The 19176-nt window shown below is 37.8% G+C and overlaps 1 protein-coding gene across 2 annotated transcripts; it reads right to left on the bottom strand.

Moving 5' to 3' along the window:
* Positions 1–331: 331 nt before the first annotated feature.
* On the bottom strand, positions 332–11851 carry ptdss2 (phosphatidylserine synthase 2). Of its 2 annotated transcripts, XM_052123405.1 has the most exons (12): positions 11301–11851; positions 9226–9327; positions 8437–8519; positions 6643–6710; positions 6408–6542; positions 5995–6045; positions 5674–5787; positions 5462–5580; positions 4997–5111; positions 4768–4913; positions 3813–3998; positions 332–1820 (listed from the first exon to the last, which is right to left on the bottom strand). In XM_052123405.1, exons 1-12 carry the CDS (start codon positions 11399–11401, stop codon positions 1655–1657), a joined length of 1386 nt encoding a protein of 461 aa, XP_051979365.1. In that variant the 5' UTR covers positions 11402–11851; the 3' UTR covers positions 332–1654. The 2 variants fall into 2 exon arrangements, with proteins under 2 accessions (XP_051979365.1, XP_051979366.1); XM_052123406.1 differs by lacking the exons at positions 6643–6710; positions 11301–11851 and having other exon boundaries at positions 9226–9326.
* Positions 11852–19176: the final 7325 nt, after the last annotated feature.

Raw genomic sequence — 19176 nt, 5'->3', positions numbered from 1 at the left:
GAAGATTTTTAGAAACAATAAGTAGTAAATGCAATTTCAGGATTGAATCCTGTGTATTTAATAAAATAAAAATATGCACTTATGACATAAAATAATAACATGATTGAATAATTCAGCAGTTTTGTGCTCACAGAACACCCGAACAAGCTCACCATTGTGATAAAACAAGACTTTCTGCTCAAGGTGTGCTGGAAATCTTTAAACACTGACTGCAGACAAAGTATGAGGAAATAAACTTAATGCTAAAAGACCAAAATACATGTTATTTTGAAACCGTTCAACCAGTATTTTATTTTTTTTTTTAAATAAAAAAGTCAGATAAAGACGAAAACATTTTCCAACTTCTTTTATTGAAAAAAAATTACAAAATATGACATTCTAGTTGTTCAGTTACATTTTTCAATAGTCTGTGAACAACAAGCAGGGGCAGACAGATCATCAAATGGATGGTCCCACTACAAGTATTTCAGAGAGAGCAACATGGAGAAATAATTCTGGTCATAATATGGATGAGAACCATTTATTTCATAAATAAAAACAAACCCCTAAACACCTTTAGTAATATAAGAAACAATAACAGCTCAGACATCGGCGCTACACGTTTACATTTATTGTAAGCTTATAATGGCGTATCAGACCAGGCTATTTTGGACTTGCACATTATCTAACTGAACACAGACACACACTATGACAACACAAAGCACACAACCCACCAACTGTGGCCAGACACACATTTAGACCATCTATACAATTAACGCATACACTTTGGGATTAATATCAGTTCTTTTTATTGCATAACCTAAAACACAGCCAAGCAACCATGATCTCAATATGCAAATACGCACTGATGTTTGGCTTTCTCAAAGTTATAATGTGGCCCTGAAAGTCAGAACCACAGACCCGCATGAAAAATATGAGAAAGGTTTTGGCTATAATGGTCTCTTTCTCTCACACACACACACACACACACACACACACACACACACACACACACACACACACACACACACAGTAAAGTAGTTATTATTTTGGTCCAGTCTTGGCACTGACCCACCTTAAAAAGAAGGATTGTTCTCTCCTCTGAGTGTGTGTGGCGTTCATATATGACTGGAACAGTAACCTCCTTTATCATCCTAAAACAGGTCAGATTAATTATTACAAAAGCTTTTTTAAATAGTGTCATAGCTAATGTGAGCATTCTGAGATTTCTTACTGAAGTACTTTTGAGTGCAGCTATGTGTTGCCCATAATCTGAAATTGTCCCCAAGTAAACCGAAAAGTAAAAAAAGAAGAACATTATTCTATTAATTGATGGCAATATGTGCACATCCTCCACCTTTAGTTCACTAGTGTTCCAAATCTGTCGAAATGCGTCTTCCTGCATAGCACCAAATTAACAAAAATAAACCCAAAACAGCAGGTACAGTAGGTACCAATGTAACAGCTATAGAGCTTTTCTTTTCTAAATATAGTACAACCCTCCTACTCAGGAGAGAAAACAATTGGCATCAACCCATCTGGACGTCACTCAGACACTGTGAGCATTGGTACGATCTGAACAGAAGGTTAAAAACAAACACACATTTATACATAAATGTGTGTCTAGTCGCAATGTGCAGCCCACAGCTGTTTGTCTATGTGGTGGAATGATTTTTCAGGACTTCCGGTGTCGGACTGTGTCCGTATTGCTGTTCAGTTTGCTGCGGCCTGAAGTGGCTGAATTGCCGCTATTGCTTTCAGTGTTCGCAGGGGCTCTTTCTCGCTCCGAAGACCCTTCCTGCCTGCGGCGCCGTGTTTCTTTGTAGCGGAGTGTGATGTCACTGTCAATGCAAAAAGACTTGGTTAGTTAGAACACCAATCATTGCCAATCATTGTCAAATGATCATGAAATCTGACATTTGGTCTATGTTCGGGATAGCGCAATAAAATACTACTAAAATGCATATAGCATGTACAGTATACAGTGTAACTAGTACTTGCATGCCCACCTACTTTTACCAAAATGTGCAGTATCCAACTGTGCATACAGCGCAGAATAAAGTAAGCCAGAATGCAATGCTCTCAACTTGACGTAAGTAATTACAGCCGCAATTTTTACATCTATATTTTAACTCCTTATTTGATCAGACTGCCCAGTCAAAACATTTTAACTCAAAATTAAAGCTTTAAAATACAGTAACCATATTCATTTCCAAGTGATGAAATCCACTCACATGACACGTGATGAGGTCTTGTGATAACACAGAATGCATGTCAAATGTAGCATATGGTTTGAATCCCTATTGTTTCGCATAATATTCTTAAATTTGGTAAGCGGTACACAGTGTATACTGCAAAATATAAAAGTATTCTACTCCGAACACAGCCACACAGTTTGATTACATTTTATTATTTGTTTGATTTATATTTATTTTGAACTGAAAATGGGTCTATAATTATATTTTGGATAATTTTTTTTTGTTTATTTAATGCCATGGCAGCCTCCAGGGCTATATTCATGGTCATTTCTTTTTTTTAAATACAACAAAACGTATGATGATTAAAAACCTATTTTCGCTATAAAAAAAAAACCGCCTGCGCAAAACGCTAATGGGCTGGGTCAAGGGCAAATTCATTCTGAGGTTCTTCTAGAGTTATTGCACCATCGCCGTCCTTTAATTTATTTAATTTGATGTAAAGCACCGTCGATATAAATGGAGTCGGTCTATTCATAAGATTTTGGTAGTGCAAATGGTCAGTATGTAATGCATCCCCTGCTCTGTTTGTTGATCCAGATTTTATAGAAGCCCTATAAGGGCCTGGGTAACTCGGCGAGTATTGACGCTAACTACAACCCCTGGAGTCGTGACATCAAATCCAGGGCATGCTGCGTGACTCCAGCCAGGTCTCCAAAGCAACCAAATTGGCCCTGTTGATAGGGAGGATAGAGTTACATGGGGTAACCTCCTCGTGGTCGCTATAATGTGGTTCTCTCTCAATAGGGCACGTGGTAAGTTGTGTGTGGATGCCGCGGAGAATAGCGTGAAGCTTCCAAACGCACCATGCCTCAGCAGTAACACACTCAAGTCACGTGATAAGATGCCTGGATTGATTGTCTCAGACACGGAGGCAACTGAGATTTGTCCTACACCACCCGGATTGAGACAAGTCACTACGCCACTACGAGGACTTAGTGCATTGGGAATTGAGCAGTCCAAATTGGAGAGAAATGGGGAGAAAAAAAAATACATAAAATAAAAATTAAAAAGCCCTATAAGATAAATGTATTATTATTATCAGTCATATGCATCTACTGCCATAGAAATCAAGGCTAGTATTAAAAGTGATTGATAGCGCTTTGATATCATCTGCTGGTGGAATCTCCAAACTGCAAATGCAAGAACTGATTTTAGACTTTGCGCCGAGATTAGTCATGTTTCTCAAACATGCACAAAGACCAATTACTCAGGAAAATAAGAAAATGTGCATTGCACCACTTCATTAACATACGATACACACAGATAGCGCAAACACTCCCACCCACAACCACTTGCGCTGGCCTGAAAATTGCGCTAAGAATTAAAGCTGCCACGAAAATGAGATAAGACATAGCGCACGGTCAGTACGCTTAGCGCTGCAGCACGGTCACGAAAATAGAGCCTTAGAACTGATTCAGGCCTGGCTTTATAAAAAAAATAATTCTAAAGTGTCTATTTTAAAAAATAAACGAATGCATAATAAATTATATTAGGCTTATAAAAACAATGTTATTAAATTCCATTTTCAATGCATTTCTAAACCCCTACTGGTCTCTATGGAATAAGGGTTGTTACCGGATGAAGAACCGCCACAAGGTCCAAATTAGTATCAGGACAATTCCCAGTATCCAGCACTGTGTGACAAAGAACGGGATTGGCAACATGATAGTGTTGGGATCGTATTTGACCACGATCAGAAACTCCGTAACAGTGATGGTTGCCACGATCCATGCCTGCTGCCCCAACTTCTTATGGAATTTCCTAAAATTAGAATGGCAAGCTAGATTTTACTACTGCAGAAACACAAAAAGGAGACAAAAAATTCTGTTCCTAGTGATCAGCCTATCTGAGTAAAAACTTTTTAGGTCACCCAAGAGAAGGCTGTTCCAAATAGGAGCAAAACACCTCATTCTGAGAAAAGCGAAGTCAGCATAGTATTTGTTGATAAAGCAAATGGCAGAATGCATTGAAACAAACTTTTCATCCAAGTTGTAGACAAGGGTATGTTGATTATAAATTTATTTTATTCAGTGTTGTGATGTATTGAAAGAAAATAGCTATTTTACCCAATTTACGTTTTTGTGCCATGCATTGGCAGTACATCTATTAGCACACTTCATAAGAGAAGCACTAAATATACACCAAAGTATAATTTTTGCCTTTAGAAGGTAGCTCCCTATGTAGACAGCTCACTAGGTATTTCGAGCAAAAGAATATGTTTGTTTGTTTATTTTTAACACCACTCCAACTTTCATTAATATTTTCATGGCAAGGTCTTGGTTAAAATATATAAACAAGCAAAACAACTAAAAACCTAAAACCTATTAGATGTTTAAGATCCATTTTTTCAAATAAAAACTCTAAAACTGATTCTGGACTGACTTTTTAAGGGTGTCAGCAGAATAGAAAAAGTGGACTACGAATACCAGTCCAATAAATTGTGTTTGATAGACAATGGAATCTGGTGAAACTTGAAAGGTCTATCCGGCATTGAGTCTAGATGAATTGGTGAGCAAAAGATTCTACTAACGGATCATCCATGAAGTCGTAGATCTCTCGCATCGCCACACCGCCCACATTCACGAAGAAGACAAGCCGCAAAAGCACCAGATAATGTTCCGGAGGCATCCACAAAACAAACTTGAGATAAAACGTGTTCAGTTCCGCCAACAAGAACTACAAATAAGAAAGAGAGAAAAGAGGTTATTTTGTGTTATATCCAATATAGTTGCAGTGAACAGCCCAATAATGTCACCCACCATGAAGATGATGCCCAGCACCGCTAACCACCTTCGCAGATCAGACGCAGGACGCCATTCAAACTTCGCCCAGCTGTACGGGGTAAACTGGAAGGCAATTCGCTTTATTTTTCCTCTGTAACACACATAAAAAACACAGGATGTCATGACAATTCATTGTATCGTTTATGAGTGTAATGCTGTACTGCATCCAAAACCTCAATAACAGAGATTTCACTGAATCGAGGTGCTTTTAAAAAACGTAATCACACCACACAACCATTAAAAACTAACTATTGAAAGCTTTCACTGAGCCCCTGTTCATTTCTGACACTTTCCCTTAAAAATGCTTACATTTTAACCAAAATTTTTAATGTTGATAAAAAAAGATTGTGATCATGTTTTGAATTAAGTACAAATCCTTTTTAATAAATAAAAAAGATATGAATCCGAAGAAAGGCACAATGTGAGTTTAATTGTTTTTACTTGTATGTTGGGATATTCCAGAGGCCCTGCCACTGATACGGCTTCATGGAGAGCCAGCCGAGTGTCTTCATGCCACAGTAAATGCCCAGCCCATTACACAATAACACATCCATGATCCACTGCAGCAGTAGAGATATAATGTTTTAAAACAGGGTGATCCATAATTTACAGGGTGCAAGTATGTATGTGTATATGTGGAGTGTTTTACTCACATGATCCCACCAGCACTCTGAGAAATTGGGTAGTTGGTGTTCAAGGCTGTACTCCAGAAACTCAAACATCACACTGATGATCATACACATCCACCAGTCCCGGATCATCAGTGTCTGACACATACAGAAATGACTAATAGTTTCTAATCTAATCTATGACAGTGTATGCTGAATTTAGACACGTGGCCATGCACTTATTTGCCAAATACAGAGCAGCTCATGGGCTGATCAAATCAGGCATTTGGCAAATCAGGCATCAATGACACGTGTCAAAACTGCTTTGAAGAGATTCAGCTAATTATATCAGAAGTCAACACCAACCTTGATGTACCAGCCGAGAAAATGGGCAGGAACAAAACCATCCAATTTATCCTGTTGAATAATAATAATAAAAGGAATAATCTTTACAGACTGGCTTTGAAAGAATAATTTATTTTCTGAACAAAAAAAACAGACTAAATATTACAAAACAGCATGAAATTCAAACAGACCCCCTTTCCCTTTTAAATAAACATCTGGTATTATTTTGCACCATTCAGTCTATATTATTGTCCCATAATCTTCAAAATGTAATAACTTTCCTATAAATAGCAATACATTTATTATAACAGTCTAAAATTAAGGAAATCCCCCACTTTATTATTTTCCATTGAATATTCAGTTTTAATAAGAAGTGCATCACATTTTGAAGTAATGTTTATGATCTAATTGTTTATGTTCTTTGTAATGTGTACCCAGATATTGTGGAAGGGGTCGGCAGCATTTCCAGGGTCATAAATGAGACAGTTTCCCCCATAATCTCTTTCTGGAAGTGCGACGCCCAATTTTTGGTCGATGTATTTCATGAACTGTCTGCCATCATGTACAGTCTGAGATGAAGAAAAAAATAAAAAATCCATTAGAATCGCCACATTAAAATATTACACAACACCAGCTAAATATATTTTGTGTGTTTGAGATTAAAGACACCTGAAAGAGGATGAAGATAAGGAAGAGCTCATACACAACAGAAACACACAACCAGAAACGCCAGTATGCTGCAGCGGAGAAAAACACATCATATTTAATACACAAACTGCCGTACACACCCTCAAATTCACTAGAAAATTAGACCTTAGCTCTCACTCGGACATGTTACACTTAAGATAAAACTTGACAGATCTAATTATGTTTTCAAAAACAAACTATATTCTTATAGAGCAGAACTATAAACTGGAGATATACTCTGAAATATCCAGGCTCATTATTAAACAATAAAGGGGGAGATTACTTGGAGTTGAACTGTCTGTTGGCTGTATCTCCTTACATTATGGATACATGGATACATGAAGCCCTTTTTGTTCAATTTAACTTAAGTTTGTTCGTCTCCAGTGTGTGTCTTTACACTGGACTCCACAACACAACTCCTTACCACTCCCTTCCCACCACTCTCAAAACAGACATGCATATTTGAATTGGATTAAAATTCAACAGTTATCAATATGACAGGTATTCCAGCTTATTACAAGAGTCTACATTTGTCAGTTAGAGTCTACATCTTGTCCCCTGGCAAGGTCTTTATTGTTGTTTCTTTTTTTATTTTAGCCCCTTTTTTCCCCAATTTGGAATGCCCAATACTTAGTAGGACCTCATGGTGGCACGGTTACTCACCTCAATCAGGGTGGCAGAGGACAAGTCTCAGCTGCCTCCGCTTCTGAGACAGTCAAATCCGTGCATCTTATCACATGGCTCGCCGTGCATGACACCGCAGAGACTCACAGCATGTGGAGGCTCATGCTACTCTCCGCAATCCACACACAAATTACCACACGCCCCATTGAGAGCGAGAACCACTAATCGTGACCATGAGGAGGTTACCCCATGTGACTTTACACTCCCTTGCAACCAGGCCAATTTGGTTGCTTAGGAGACCTGGCTGGAGTCACTCAGCACACCCTGGATTCGAACTCATGACTCCAGGGGTGGTAGTCAGCGTCTTTACTCGCTGAGCTACCCAGACCCCCGAATTGTTGTTTCTTGTGACTGAAAGAGGTGGATGTTTCTCTTGATCAATCACTGTTTCAGGGTCCTAAATGAGTGACGTGTTGAAAGCATTGGACCAGATCATCCAGCAAGGTGAGTCGGCCATCATAATAGCAAGCAAGTGTTTCATTTAGAACAGAGAGTGTGTGTTTGTAAAAGGGGGAAGTGGAGTTACACTGTTGCTTTACGCACTCTCGTTGTTCTTTTACATTTTTAGATTTTCATATACATTCTCATAACTGTCTTTTATATGAAATATTGGGAAAACTACTTTTGAAACAGAAGTTTGCCAAGCTATAAGCTACTCACAAGTAGGTTAACTATACTCAAGGTATCCTTGAAAACGTATAAAGCTACAATTTGTTCCCCTCTGTCTCAATTGCCGTCCAGTGTAAGGCTTGAGGTGTGGATACTCAGTGTGGTCGCACCTGTTGCACTGCCCTAATGACGGCCCTGGCTACACTAGAAGGTTACAAACATAAAACTTAATAGCTGACTATATGGAAGCAATTTAAATGGTAAAGATTTTATTGAATATATAACAATGAGGGTATATAATCCATATAAAATCTGAGCAGTATTTATCTGGCACAAAAACAATGAGGATTTATATTGGGGTGAGAGCATTCAAATATGATTAGTGTTTTGACCTGGGTTCGGGTTAGGTCACGTTTAAGGCAAGTTATAGGGCTGATCAAGTTTGGGCCAGGTTAAGATCACAAGTGAGGTTACTAGACTAACCTGGGTGAGGCCGTGTGAATGGACCATCTTTAGCTTGTGTCACTCCAAAACAAAGGAATACCAGAATACTGGCCACGATTCCTCTGAAAAACACACATGAATACATATAGTAAAAACAAACAATGATCAAGTGAAAAACAGACACTACTAACTACACAACTAGACATGATCATTTTGAGTAGAATGTGAGTGCTGCTTGCCCATGCAACGCAGCCACAATGCTAGGGTGTTCTGACTTGTTTTAAGTGTGTTGCTATGCAATTGCTAAAGTGTTCTGCCTTATTTTAAGTGCATTGCTATGTGATTGCATAAGTGTTCTGGGAAGTTACTTATTGGCCCAAGTGTCAACAAGTAGCATAATTATATATCATTCATGTCTGAACCAAAACTGGTGAGTTTTTTGTTTGTTCAGACTAAGTATGACCAACAGTAATAGCCTTAGCGAGCACCACTTAATACCACACTTAACAAATATACAGAGAATTAGCTGCTCTTTCTTCCGATAAAGGTCATGTGTTCTTAAGCACAGGGGGTCAGTCAATGACCTGGACTTTGCGTGTAGCAGCAGATGTCACGGATAATCTTGTTAGCCAATAGAAACCATGATACCTCCTAAAACTCCTCCTCTTCCAGCCATGTGGCATTTCTGTCCACATTCAGACCACTTTAACTTTAAATTCTGTTCAGGGAAAAAGTGTGTGCGCCTTCTCGGGCACTATATACTGTGCTCTTTACTTGCAGTGCCACTCTGACCAAGGACAGACTGTCAGCCAGGTGTCGCACAGATACCTTTTGGTGTTGTATGCTGTATCGTGTGGCGTCTCTTCCAATAGTGTCACATAAACTAGAGCGCAGGTGAGAATGAATAGCACTGTCAGGGTATGTGCCCTCCTGCAGAGAGAATGACAGATAGAAATGAACCAAGGGTACATGATAAAACTCCACTTGAATCAAATAAATATTGGTGGAAATTAAGAATATCAGAATAAACAAAAAATATATTTGGGTTGTTTATGAAGTAGGGAACAGAGAACCGGTTCTTATTCGGAACAGATTCCAATAGTTTTTTTTAAATTATGTTTAACTGGACCCATACTGTTTGATTTGCATGAATTTCGGTTTGGTTATCTGTTTTTGAACGTGCATTTTTCAATTTCTGCTGATGCGTACAGACCACCGTACTGAAATACTCTTATGGCGTTTCCCACAGCGTTTATTTAGTGGCAGCACTGAGTCCTTAATTGATCTATAGCACTAAACACAGCGCAACCAGTGCCGCTTGATTTCCGAAATAATGACTCAATTGACCATTTCATTTGAATCTACAGCATGACTAGTGTCATGCGGTTCCCAAACTAATGCCTCTTATGACCCGGTTCTTTTTAGTGAATCCCAAGGGTCAGGCAGTGTAGTAGCTGACTAGTATTTATTTTCTGACAATGTAAATTAAAGAGCTTTGTTGTATTTATGCTTCCAAAAATTCTTAAAACATTAAAACCACCTTTTGCAAGAATTGTATTAGGAATTTATCTCTTGTTATATCTGATTTTTATAAAAGAAATTGAATTTCTTCTTTCCAAATATTTAATTTTCAAAAATAATAGTAAAAATTGTTTAAAGCAGTCATGCATGTGACATGCTATAATGGACCAATAACTGTTTAATATATATTTTACATTTTTCTAAAATAATTTTTCAAGCAGTTTTTATTGAACTCAAATTTAAAGAGTACATGGAATATTTGGACAAAAAATTATTCATCACTGCAGGACTTTTTCAAATGAACTAAGCTTATCAAGGGGGGAAAGGTGATTAAAAACAGCTACAACCTTGAAACAACCACAGAATGAAATGATGACTAGAGAGTGATACTGATATATCAGCCAGGCCGATTAATTTGCCAATATTTGGCTATTTTGCGATTACCAGCATCAGCTGATAACAGTGTTCGCTTGGTCGATTAACAAGAGAGTTAACTTTCACTTCCAAAATCCACCAATAGATTTGTCAATGGATAGGCAACACTTTCTGTGTTAAAGTTTTTTTTTACAATTTTGTATACATCTGATTTGCTGTTATTCAATTCTATTAGGTTTATCAGCATATAGGCTAAATCGGCCATTTGCCATCCTGCTCTCTATATATATCGGCATCAACCATTGAAAAAACAATCTTGCTGTTGAATTAAAAAGAAAGTCCATGAACTTGTTATCAACTACCCATTTACAAAACACACAAGTCTGGCCTGCTTTTGACTTATTCAAAACCTGCCGAGATGGTATAAAGCCTGATCATAAACACAACCACAACACACACACACACACACACACACACACACACACACACACACACACACACACACACACACGCTGGGGGAGAGAAGAACAGTCAATACAGGACAGACCAGTTTACCAAAGTAAATGAGTCACATTCAAGAAATTATCTAACTGACTTAAATCTACAAATGCAGACCAACCAGAACTACATTCAATTACAAATAATATGAAGTGCTGCAGCTCTGTTAAATATCATAATAAATCATAAATATCATAGATTAAACCAGATGTGACAGCAGTGCACGTCTATAAACTACACATTAATGCACAGTTTGTTTCTCAATGTGTGCATGTGTTGAAGAAAGTGACTCTTGCACGGCATCTGTCCATTTTAAAGCCTTTAATGTATCCGAGAGTCATTCTGCTGAGATTGCAGAAGAGAGAAAAGCCGAGCAAATCTGCATCAGTACTAAACAACAGACTTCAGATATCTCACACACACACACACACACACACACACACACACACACAAAAAAAATCACCCATAACAGGTTTAAATGTTAACCAGGTGTTAAAATGTTTACTCACCAGAAGAACGTGTTGGTTCCGTCATCAAACACCTCACACTCCGTGCGGCCGGTTAACGGGACCTCATCCGTGCCTGATCTTTTCCACTCGCCTTTAGCCATCACAGCAGAAACACACCTACGATTCAAACCTGAACTAAACCAAACCTAACCTAACCCAACACACCACACCTGTGATATCAGTCTGAACAAACTACATTAGCACGAACCCAACACCTATATACAGTGATTTAGAGCTGAACTACCTATCACAACCGATCACACCAGTAATTTCAAACTAACCCGATTTTCAGTTCTGAACTAACTCACCCTGAATGCACTAAACAAACATTTCAGTGCTGCGACTTGCACCTACACTAAAACTCGTTTACCCGGGACGGTAACAGAGCGCGCGCATTAACCGGATCAACAGTCGCTCACGCACGAGAGGCTTTTAGAAAGAGGCGGGCAATAAATAACCTCTCAGAGCTTTAAATGTGTACGGTACCCTAACGCGTCTTCGGCCGTTTAAACGGTAAAGCAACGACTTCGCAGACTGCAATCGCCGCACCGTTCGCACGCAAAAAAAAAAAAAAACATATCATAAGGTCGCGCGGGATGGCGTCATTTCCGCTCGTCCAACAGGCGGCGCCAAAAAAAAAAGTGTTTGGGTCATCAAAGCGCATGCGCACGCAGGATAGATAGTTCTGCAGCAACTCTGAGTGATAAGCACCTCATTGTGGATTTTAAAATTCCCTTCCTCTATTACATTTTTATTTATTATATTTTTTGTAATTAAACAAATTAAGTATTTGTGTGGTGAAAATATTTTGTAGATTAACCTCCATGCAAATAAAGCTTGATTTTGAGGCAGTGCCTACATATGACTGGCCACAAGGCAAGTCAGTGATGTCACATTTTTAGTAATATCACAAAATGCCCTATATAATTGACCAAATGACTTGACGAAGTTGGAGTGGCCACCAAATGATGACAGGTATCACTTTCAATGAAAATGTCATCTTTTTCTAAGTAAAAGGCAATGGAATGGAATTGCATTAAATAAGTATAGATAAAAGGCATATATTCTCTTTAAAAAGTTATTAGCATATAACTAACTGTACACATTGGTGTGAATTCTCTGTTATAATTATTGACCTTATGCTTTACACATCAATTATAATTAGACTGTCGTCGTTATTTTTAAAGGGATAGTTCACCCAAAAATTACAATTCTGTCATCTTTTACTCACCCTCATATGTTCCAACTTGTATTAATTCTTTCTTCTGTGGAACACAAAAGGAGATGTTAGGCAGAATGTTAACCTCAGTCCCCATTAACTTTCATTGTGTGGAAAAAAGATGCAATGAAATTGAATAGTTGCTGAGGGTAACACGTGCAGTGGCGGATTTAGGCATGGGCAACATGGGCAGTTGCACAGGGCGGCATCTTGTGAACTTTCCCTTTCACACATTGGGGCTGTCTCGTTTCGAAGGCTCACCCTCAACGCATTTGTCGGCCTTATCGAGGCTCTCTCGTTTCAAGCGAGTAGGACACTCTGAATGTGACCTTCTTTCACAGGAATTCGGAGGATGCGTGAGGTTTGTGGGCACTCACAATCCACAATTCTTTGCTTCAACAGAAATGGACATCATTTGTCTAAATAAAATTACACCAAATGTTCAAATGCAAGTATTGTTAATTCCCAAGTTGTAGTACCTCAGTAGACAGGTGCAGAGTATATAATATGTATAATTATAGTAATATATGATTGAAATTATGTATTATAGACTAAAAGCACAAATCTAAAATCTATTTTCTTTTATCTCTAAATCATTATAACTCTCCTAAAAGGGACTTTGTTCCCTTCTCACTCCAAGCGTTTGGGCTTGTTAAAGAGTGGCGTGCTGTCATAGCAACCATGTTATTTTCCGTTTCCATTTGTCTAATGAAGGCCGTGTTTAAACGATACTTGTTTTAAGGAGGACACTCGGTATACTGCAGCCATCAAAGGACGAGTCCTACCCTAGCACACGGCCTATGAAACGAGACACAGCCTGGATCAATCAGTTGAACTTCTCCATGAACGCTGTACCATTGTGGGGCGGGGAAAAAAACACACTTAAATTCAGTCAAAAGGATTCCGACCAATTACAGTCGAGTACAAGTGGGTATAACCAATCACAGCAGAGTAGAGGCGGGTCTTAAAATAGAATGGGAGGGATTGGGGACATAGGCGGACTGGGAAGAGAAATAGGCCCTATGGCAGGTCCCCCTGGTTGGGGATGTTGACAAATGGGAACAGAGCAGCAACGCGGAGGCGCAGGACTTTAAATCTGACTCGGTCTGCTCTGGAGCTTTACGACTTTGAACGACGTGTGTTGAAGTCCACACTGATTTATTTATTTATATTTATTGTCCTTTCGGGACTTTCACGCCCATTTTGGCCCGTTTTCTTGGCTGGATTTGGGCAATATCAGTGATCTCTACCGTCCTATTTTTCACAAGCGCAGGGGACAGACTGACCCTGAGGAAAACTGTCCCTCAGAAGAACATGGACATTTTTAAATTGCAGAGGCGAAAGAAGAGCCCCGAAACTCGGCCGGAGCTCACAGATATTCTCCCTCTACTGAAGCGCTCGAGCACTTGTCGAAATTTGTTCGGACCGGTTGACCATGACGAACTGAAGCGAGATTTCACCTGCAAACTTCGGGAAATGTCTGAATACAATCAGCTGAGATGGAACTTTAATTTCAGTGAAGGAAAGCCGCTGGATGGGGATTTCAAATGAGTGGAAAGTCCATCTGAAGACTTTCCGGCGTTTTACAGGGAAACTGCCGTGTCAAAGGGGCCATTTATGGACTTGCCCTCAACAGAAAGATTCGCCCAGACTGACCCACACTGTGAGGGTCGCCCCGCTTCTGTGAAGGGTTTGAGCCAAGAGAATCAGACAGACAAATGTAACCCACGAAAATTATTCCGCAAAACAGTGGTCCGGACGAAAAGACTCACAACTCTTTGCATTACAGGTAAAAACGAGCCAATTACTAGCAGTATTGACAACACATTTAACACAACAATGACAATATATTTTAACTTAATAATAATAAAAAATGTGCATGTTTTTAATCTTGTAAATTGTTTTTCCTGTAGATTTTTATGGAAAGTGAAGAGAAGCTGCAGCAGCGTGGGACTGAAGGAAAGCAGAAGTATGGAGTAAAAATCGCATCACATTAAGGGGGGAAAAAAAGCCAGTCCGCGTCACGCACTAATGGCGGGAAAAGGCTGGAAGAAACAATGACGTCTGAATTCTCTGACTCATGCGGATTTATGCTATTACGTTATAATATCATGTGATTCTGGAATCGCGTTTTTACTGAAGTGCAGTTTTCTTCGGTTTTTGTTTCTATCGGAGAGGCACCGGTTGCTCTTTACAGTGTAAAAACTGATTACATAAGTAACTTTAAATTAAAGTCAAGACATGTATTTATTTCTGTTGAATATATCTCAGCGTGTATATATTTTTGTAATGGTTTAAGTTATTTATTTTTCACTTGTGCCGTGTTATTGTCGAAAACATCAAAATCATGACCCTGAGCCATATAGTTACTGTTGTAATGTTGCTGTAATAAATGTAAACATATTGTGTCTCTTCCTGTTTTTACCTTTTTCAAGTGATGTCATTGTATGACATGCCGCCGCCATCATATGGACCCTTTCACATATTCGAGTTTGGAGTGCAGAAGTAAACCATAGCAGGTTTAACTTCTATAGTGGTGATTGGGCAACCACAGCAAATATAATTTTTTAATTTCCATTTGCTACAACAGCAAGAGAAAAACTCCACCCCTAAGTTTCCATAACTTTCCAAAAGGGGAATAAAATAGAGAGAGATGGATGGATTATGGCAGCCAGAAGAGAGAAACACATTCACTGTCACTTCGTCAGCTGTTGTCTTTTTACTTTTTGTAATTCCATGTTAAAATAATACAAATTGTGTAATAGTTGCGCTAAAATGTAATAAAAAAAATTATATAAAAAGTTTGGAAGATTTATGCTGCTAAATAAGACGGAAACCATGGCCAGGTCCAAGTGAGGGCTGGGCATTGCCCCCCTAGATTTTCCTTGTGTCCTCTAAGAATATCTAAATAACAGGGCTACAAGCTTTTTATCTATTGACAGAAATCAATTACTGGGGTCTAAACAGAAGCAAATACCTCGACTATTCTCACATAGAGTTTTCTTTTTTCCAAACTCACAACATCCAGAAACTGCATTTTATATCCATCTGATTTCAATGTAATTGTGACAAATGCACCATTCTACAGAATTTCACTATGGTAAAATTAATTTCTATCAAAATACATGTATTGTTGCTACTGCAAAACCATAACAAATGATGAATATCTAATAATCCACCATTAAATGTGCATATTGATTAAGCACTAATCAGAAAATTTGGGGGGAATGTGTCCCATCGCAATGGCTATGGTGGTTACAGCACTAGGCACATATACCTTTAACCAAAAAGACATTTAAAATGGATATGTTATAGTTTCTTTTATTTAATAACTAAGAATTAGTTGAATATCAACTCAGGGTTTAGGTTAAATTAAACCAGCAGTACGTTCCACATATGTGTTCTGACCAGTATCAGTATACAATATCTTGAGCTATTGGCACACTGAAATTAGATTACTTAAAAACTAGTTCAAATGTGCTTGTTGAGTGTGAGGGCAGATGTCACCCCTTATGAGTGCTGGGGTCTCTGGTCTTTCTCACCCACTCAACAGATGCGTATCCAGCTGGCCAACCACAGACAGTAGGGGGAGGGGCCAGCTAAGGGTGTAGCGCTCCAGCTGACACACTCACCCAAGCAGATTCAATTTGCTGCCATGTGACAGGACCTGCTTGATGATGTCAGACTGTTGACACACGTGACCAAGCAGATTTATGATGAATTCTATATATAATATATATATATATATATATATATATATATATATATATATATATATATATATATATTTTTCTTTTTACTTAAAATGAAACGTGAATGACACGGTGGCAGCACTTTTGAGCGATGACTCGTGTCGCATGAATCGTTTGTTTTATGGTTCATTAAGTTGAACCTTCCGAACGAACCGATTCGCTACGATGCATCGGATCTCTTAGCGCTACTGCTGAAGGGACTCACTATAAATGACTCTATCATCATCTGCTGGCAGGAGAGAATGAATGTATAAATCGTTTTTTAAAGCTTAATTAAGAAAAAAATACTCTAATTAACATTTTATTTAAATGCAAAACTAAAAGATAAATTAGGATGAATTTGTACTTAATTTGTACATGCTTTGATAAATATTGAACAACTGTATAGAGTTGAATTTATAGTGTTGCTTCATCACCTCTGTGTATGTGAGTAAAATATTGAGAAAAATATAAATATTGAAAAAATATAGACTGACCTTAAAGGGATAGTTCACCCAACACATGTCATCATTTACAACACTCATGTTGTTCCAAATAAGTATAACTTTCTTTCTTCTGTGGAAATCAATAGTAAATGTTAACTATTCAGTTACTATTTATTTTAAATGGGTATTCTTTTTTTAATCAAGTAGCTAGGGTGACATTTGGACATGGCACCATGGTGGTACCATGCTAATGCAATAGTACATTTATATAAAATATTTTAGTACCACGGCATTACCAACTGATACCATCACTATCCCACGATTGTAAGGGATAACAGCCCAGTACAGAAAGCCCAGGACTTGTACTAGATTTTTAGTCTAATCTGTACCAGCTACTGACAAATGTAACATGTCTGATGTCTTACCTGTTATTAAAACTGGGTGGAAGCTGAGAGCCACCCAGAAACTAACTACTGTGCATCATTACAGGCGGAAGGGGAAGATTATCCCTCAGTACTCGCAGATTAGCTGCATATAGACGTCTGCTGCAGCGGCTAATTTCAGCTAGTGGGTGTTTATGCATGTGATCCTCCCTAATGCGGTTGTGCTGAAACCAGAGGAGTTGAAATACCCTCCTACTGCCTCCTGAAAGCAGAAGAATCCTGCTGAAACTCTAATGAAATCACAGTGAGAGAAAAATATCAAACAGCAAGAAGAAAACAGCAACTGTAATCACTTAATCAAAAATAAATAAATGGTCTCAGAATGCTCAAAAAGGTTCTAAACAAGCCAGGCCAAACATGCTTAGTGGTTAAAATTGTGCTGAAAACAGAAAGATTTCAGGCTTGAATCCTGCCAGGAGCTGTGACCATGTACCCTTGAGTCCCAGGTTCATCCAGGGGGGTTGTCCCTGTATATGTTTAGTCACTTCATTGGATGAAATAGTCTGCTAAATGACTGTTTACTTACACTATTGAAAAATAAAGGTTCTTTAACAGCATGCATGGTTCCACGAAGAGCCTTTGACATCAATGGAACCTTTCCAATGCAAAAAGGTTCTTAGTAATGGGAAAAGAATCTTTAGGCTGGAAAAAGGTTCTTCAAAATGTTTATTTTAAGAACCTTTCACTGAAAGGTTCCAGGGAACCAAAATTGGTTCTTCTATGCATTGCATTGCTGTGAAAAACTGCCTTTTTGGAACCTTTGTTCTTAAGAAAATATAATTTGTTCTGAATTTGGACATTAGGATGCAAGTAGCCTTCATATATATATATACACAACAACATGCAGATTAAAAACAAATTAATCTAAATTTTAATTGCAATATAATATTGATGTATTCTAGAAACCTAAATCTTTAACTTTAATGTTAACACTGTTCAATACTGATGTATGAATCTAAAGAAAACATGTTCTGGTCATGTTTCACCCCAAATAATAATTTCTTTGCATAAAGAGCAGAAAGTGTTTTTAGGACAATTATGATTATTTCGCATTAAGATTGTTTTTATGACTATTACGGGTTTTTTTCTCTCCAAATGTTCATTACCGTAATGCTTCTGGATGTTCTACTTTTGTAATTTTGTAAATAATAATAATAAAGGTTTTTGTACAATATCATTAATAATATATCATGTTTGCATTAAAATAACTCTCAGAGAGAGTGGTCCCCCCCCATATTAAAAATAATGTCACAATGCAAAATGTCCTGAAATAGCCTTTAAAGGAATATTCTGGGTTCAATACAAGTTAAGCTCTATCGAAAGCTCTAGATTCATTGTTGATTACCAGGAATAATAATTTTGGATTGTCCCTCCTTTTCTTAAAAAACAAAAGCAAATATTGAGGTTACAGTGAGGCATTTACAATGGAAGTGAATGGAGGCCATTTAAAAAAAAAATAAAGGAAGAAATGTAAAGCTTATAATTTTATTAAAGCACTTTTATTATTTGTTTTGTTGTTGTTGTTAAAATGTTGTACATGTATTAAAAACATGTATTTGAGCTGTAAAGCTTTGACATTTTGAGGGTTTCAAAGGTTTAATGCATTCTCATCATGATAACAAAGTTTTAAAATTGGAAATAACTTCATACAGAAAAGGTTGGGAAGTGATTTTATCACCTAAAATCATGTTTACTCACATATTGTGTATATCTTGTTGCTATACTTCTGAAACAGTGAGTATTTTAATGTTTACAGATTGGCCCCATTCACTTCCATTGTAGATGGAAGATTTTTTAAGATTTAAAAAACATTTTCTTGTCAGTTTTTTAAGATTCTGTTTATTTATCAGATTTATCATATTTTACAGTAATATTAAATATGGTCAGATGCATCAAGGGCCTCAGGGATTTAATTGATAATCCTAAGGAAGAGGCAGCAAAGAATCTCAGATGAGAAATGGCCTCACAATTTACATGCAGCAGGTCTATATGAGGGTGTGTATTTTAACTGCTCTTTAATCAAGTCAATGTACATCT

Source organism: Xyrauchen texanus, chromosome 49, assembly GCF_025860055.1.
Source record: "Xyrauchen texanus isolate HMW12.3.18 chromosome 49, RBS_HiC_50CHRs, whole genome shotgun sequence".
NCBI lineage: Eukaryota > Metazoa > Chordata > Actinopteri > Cypriniformes > Catostomidae > Xyrauchen > Xyrauchen texanus.
This window is presented reverse-complemented; position numbering and strand designations above follow the sequence as displayed.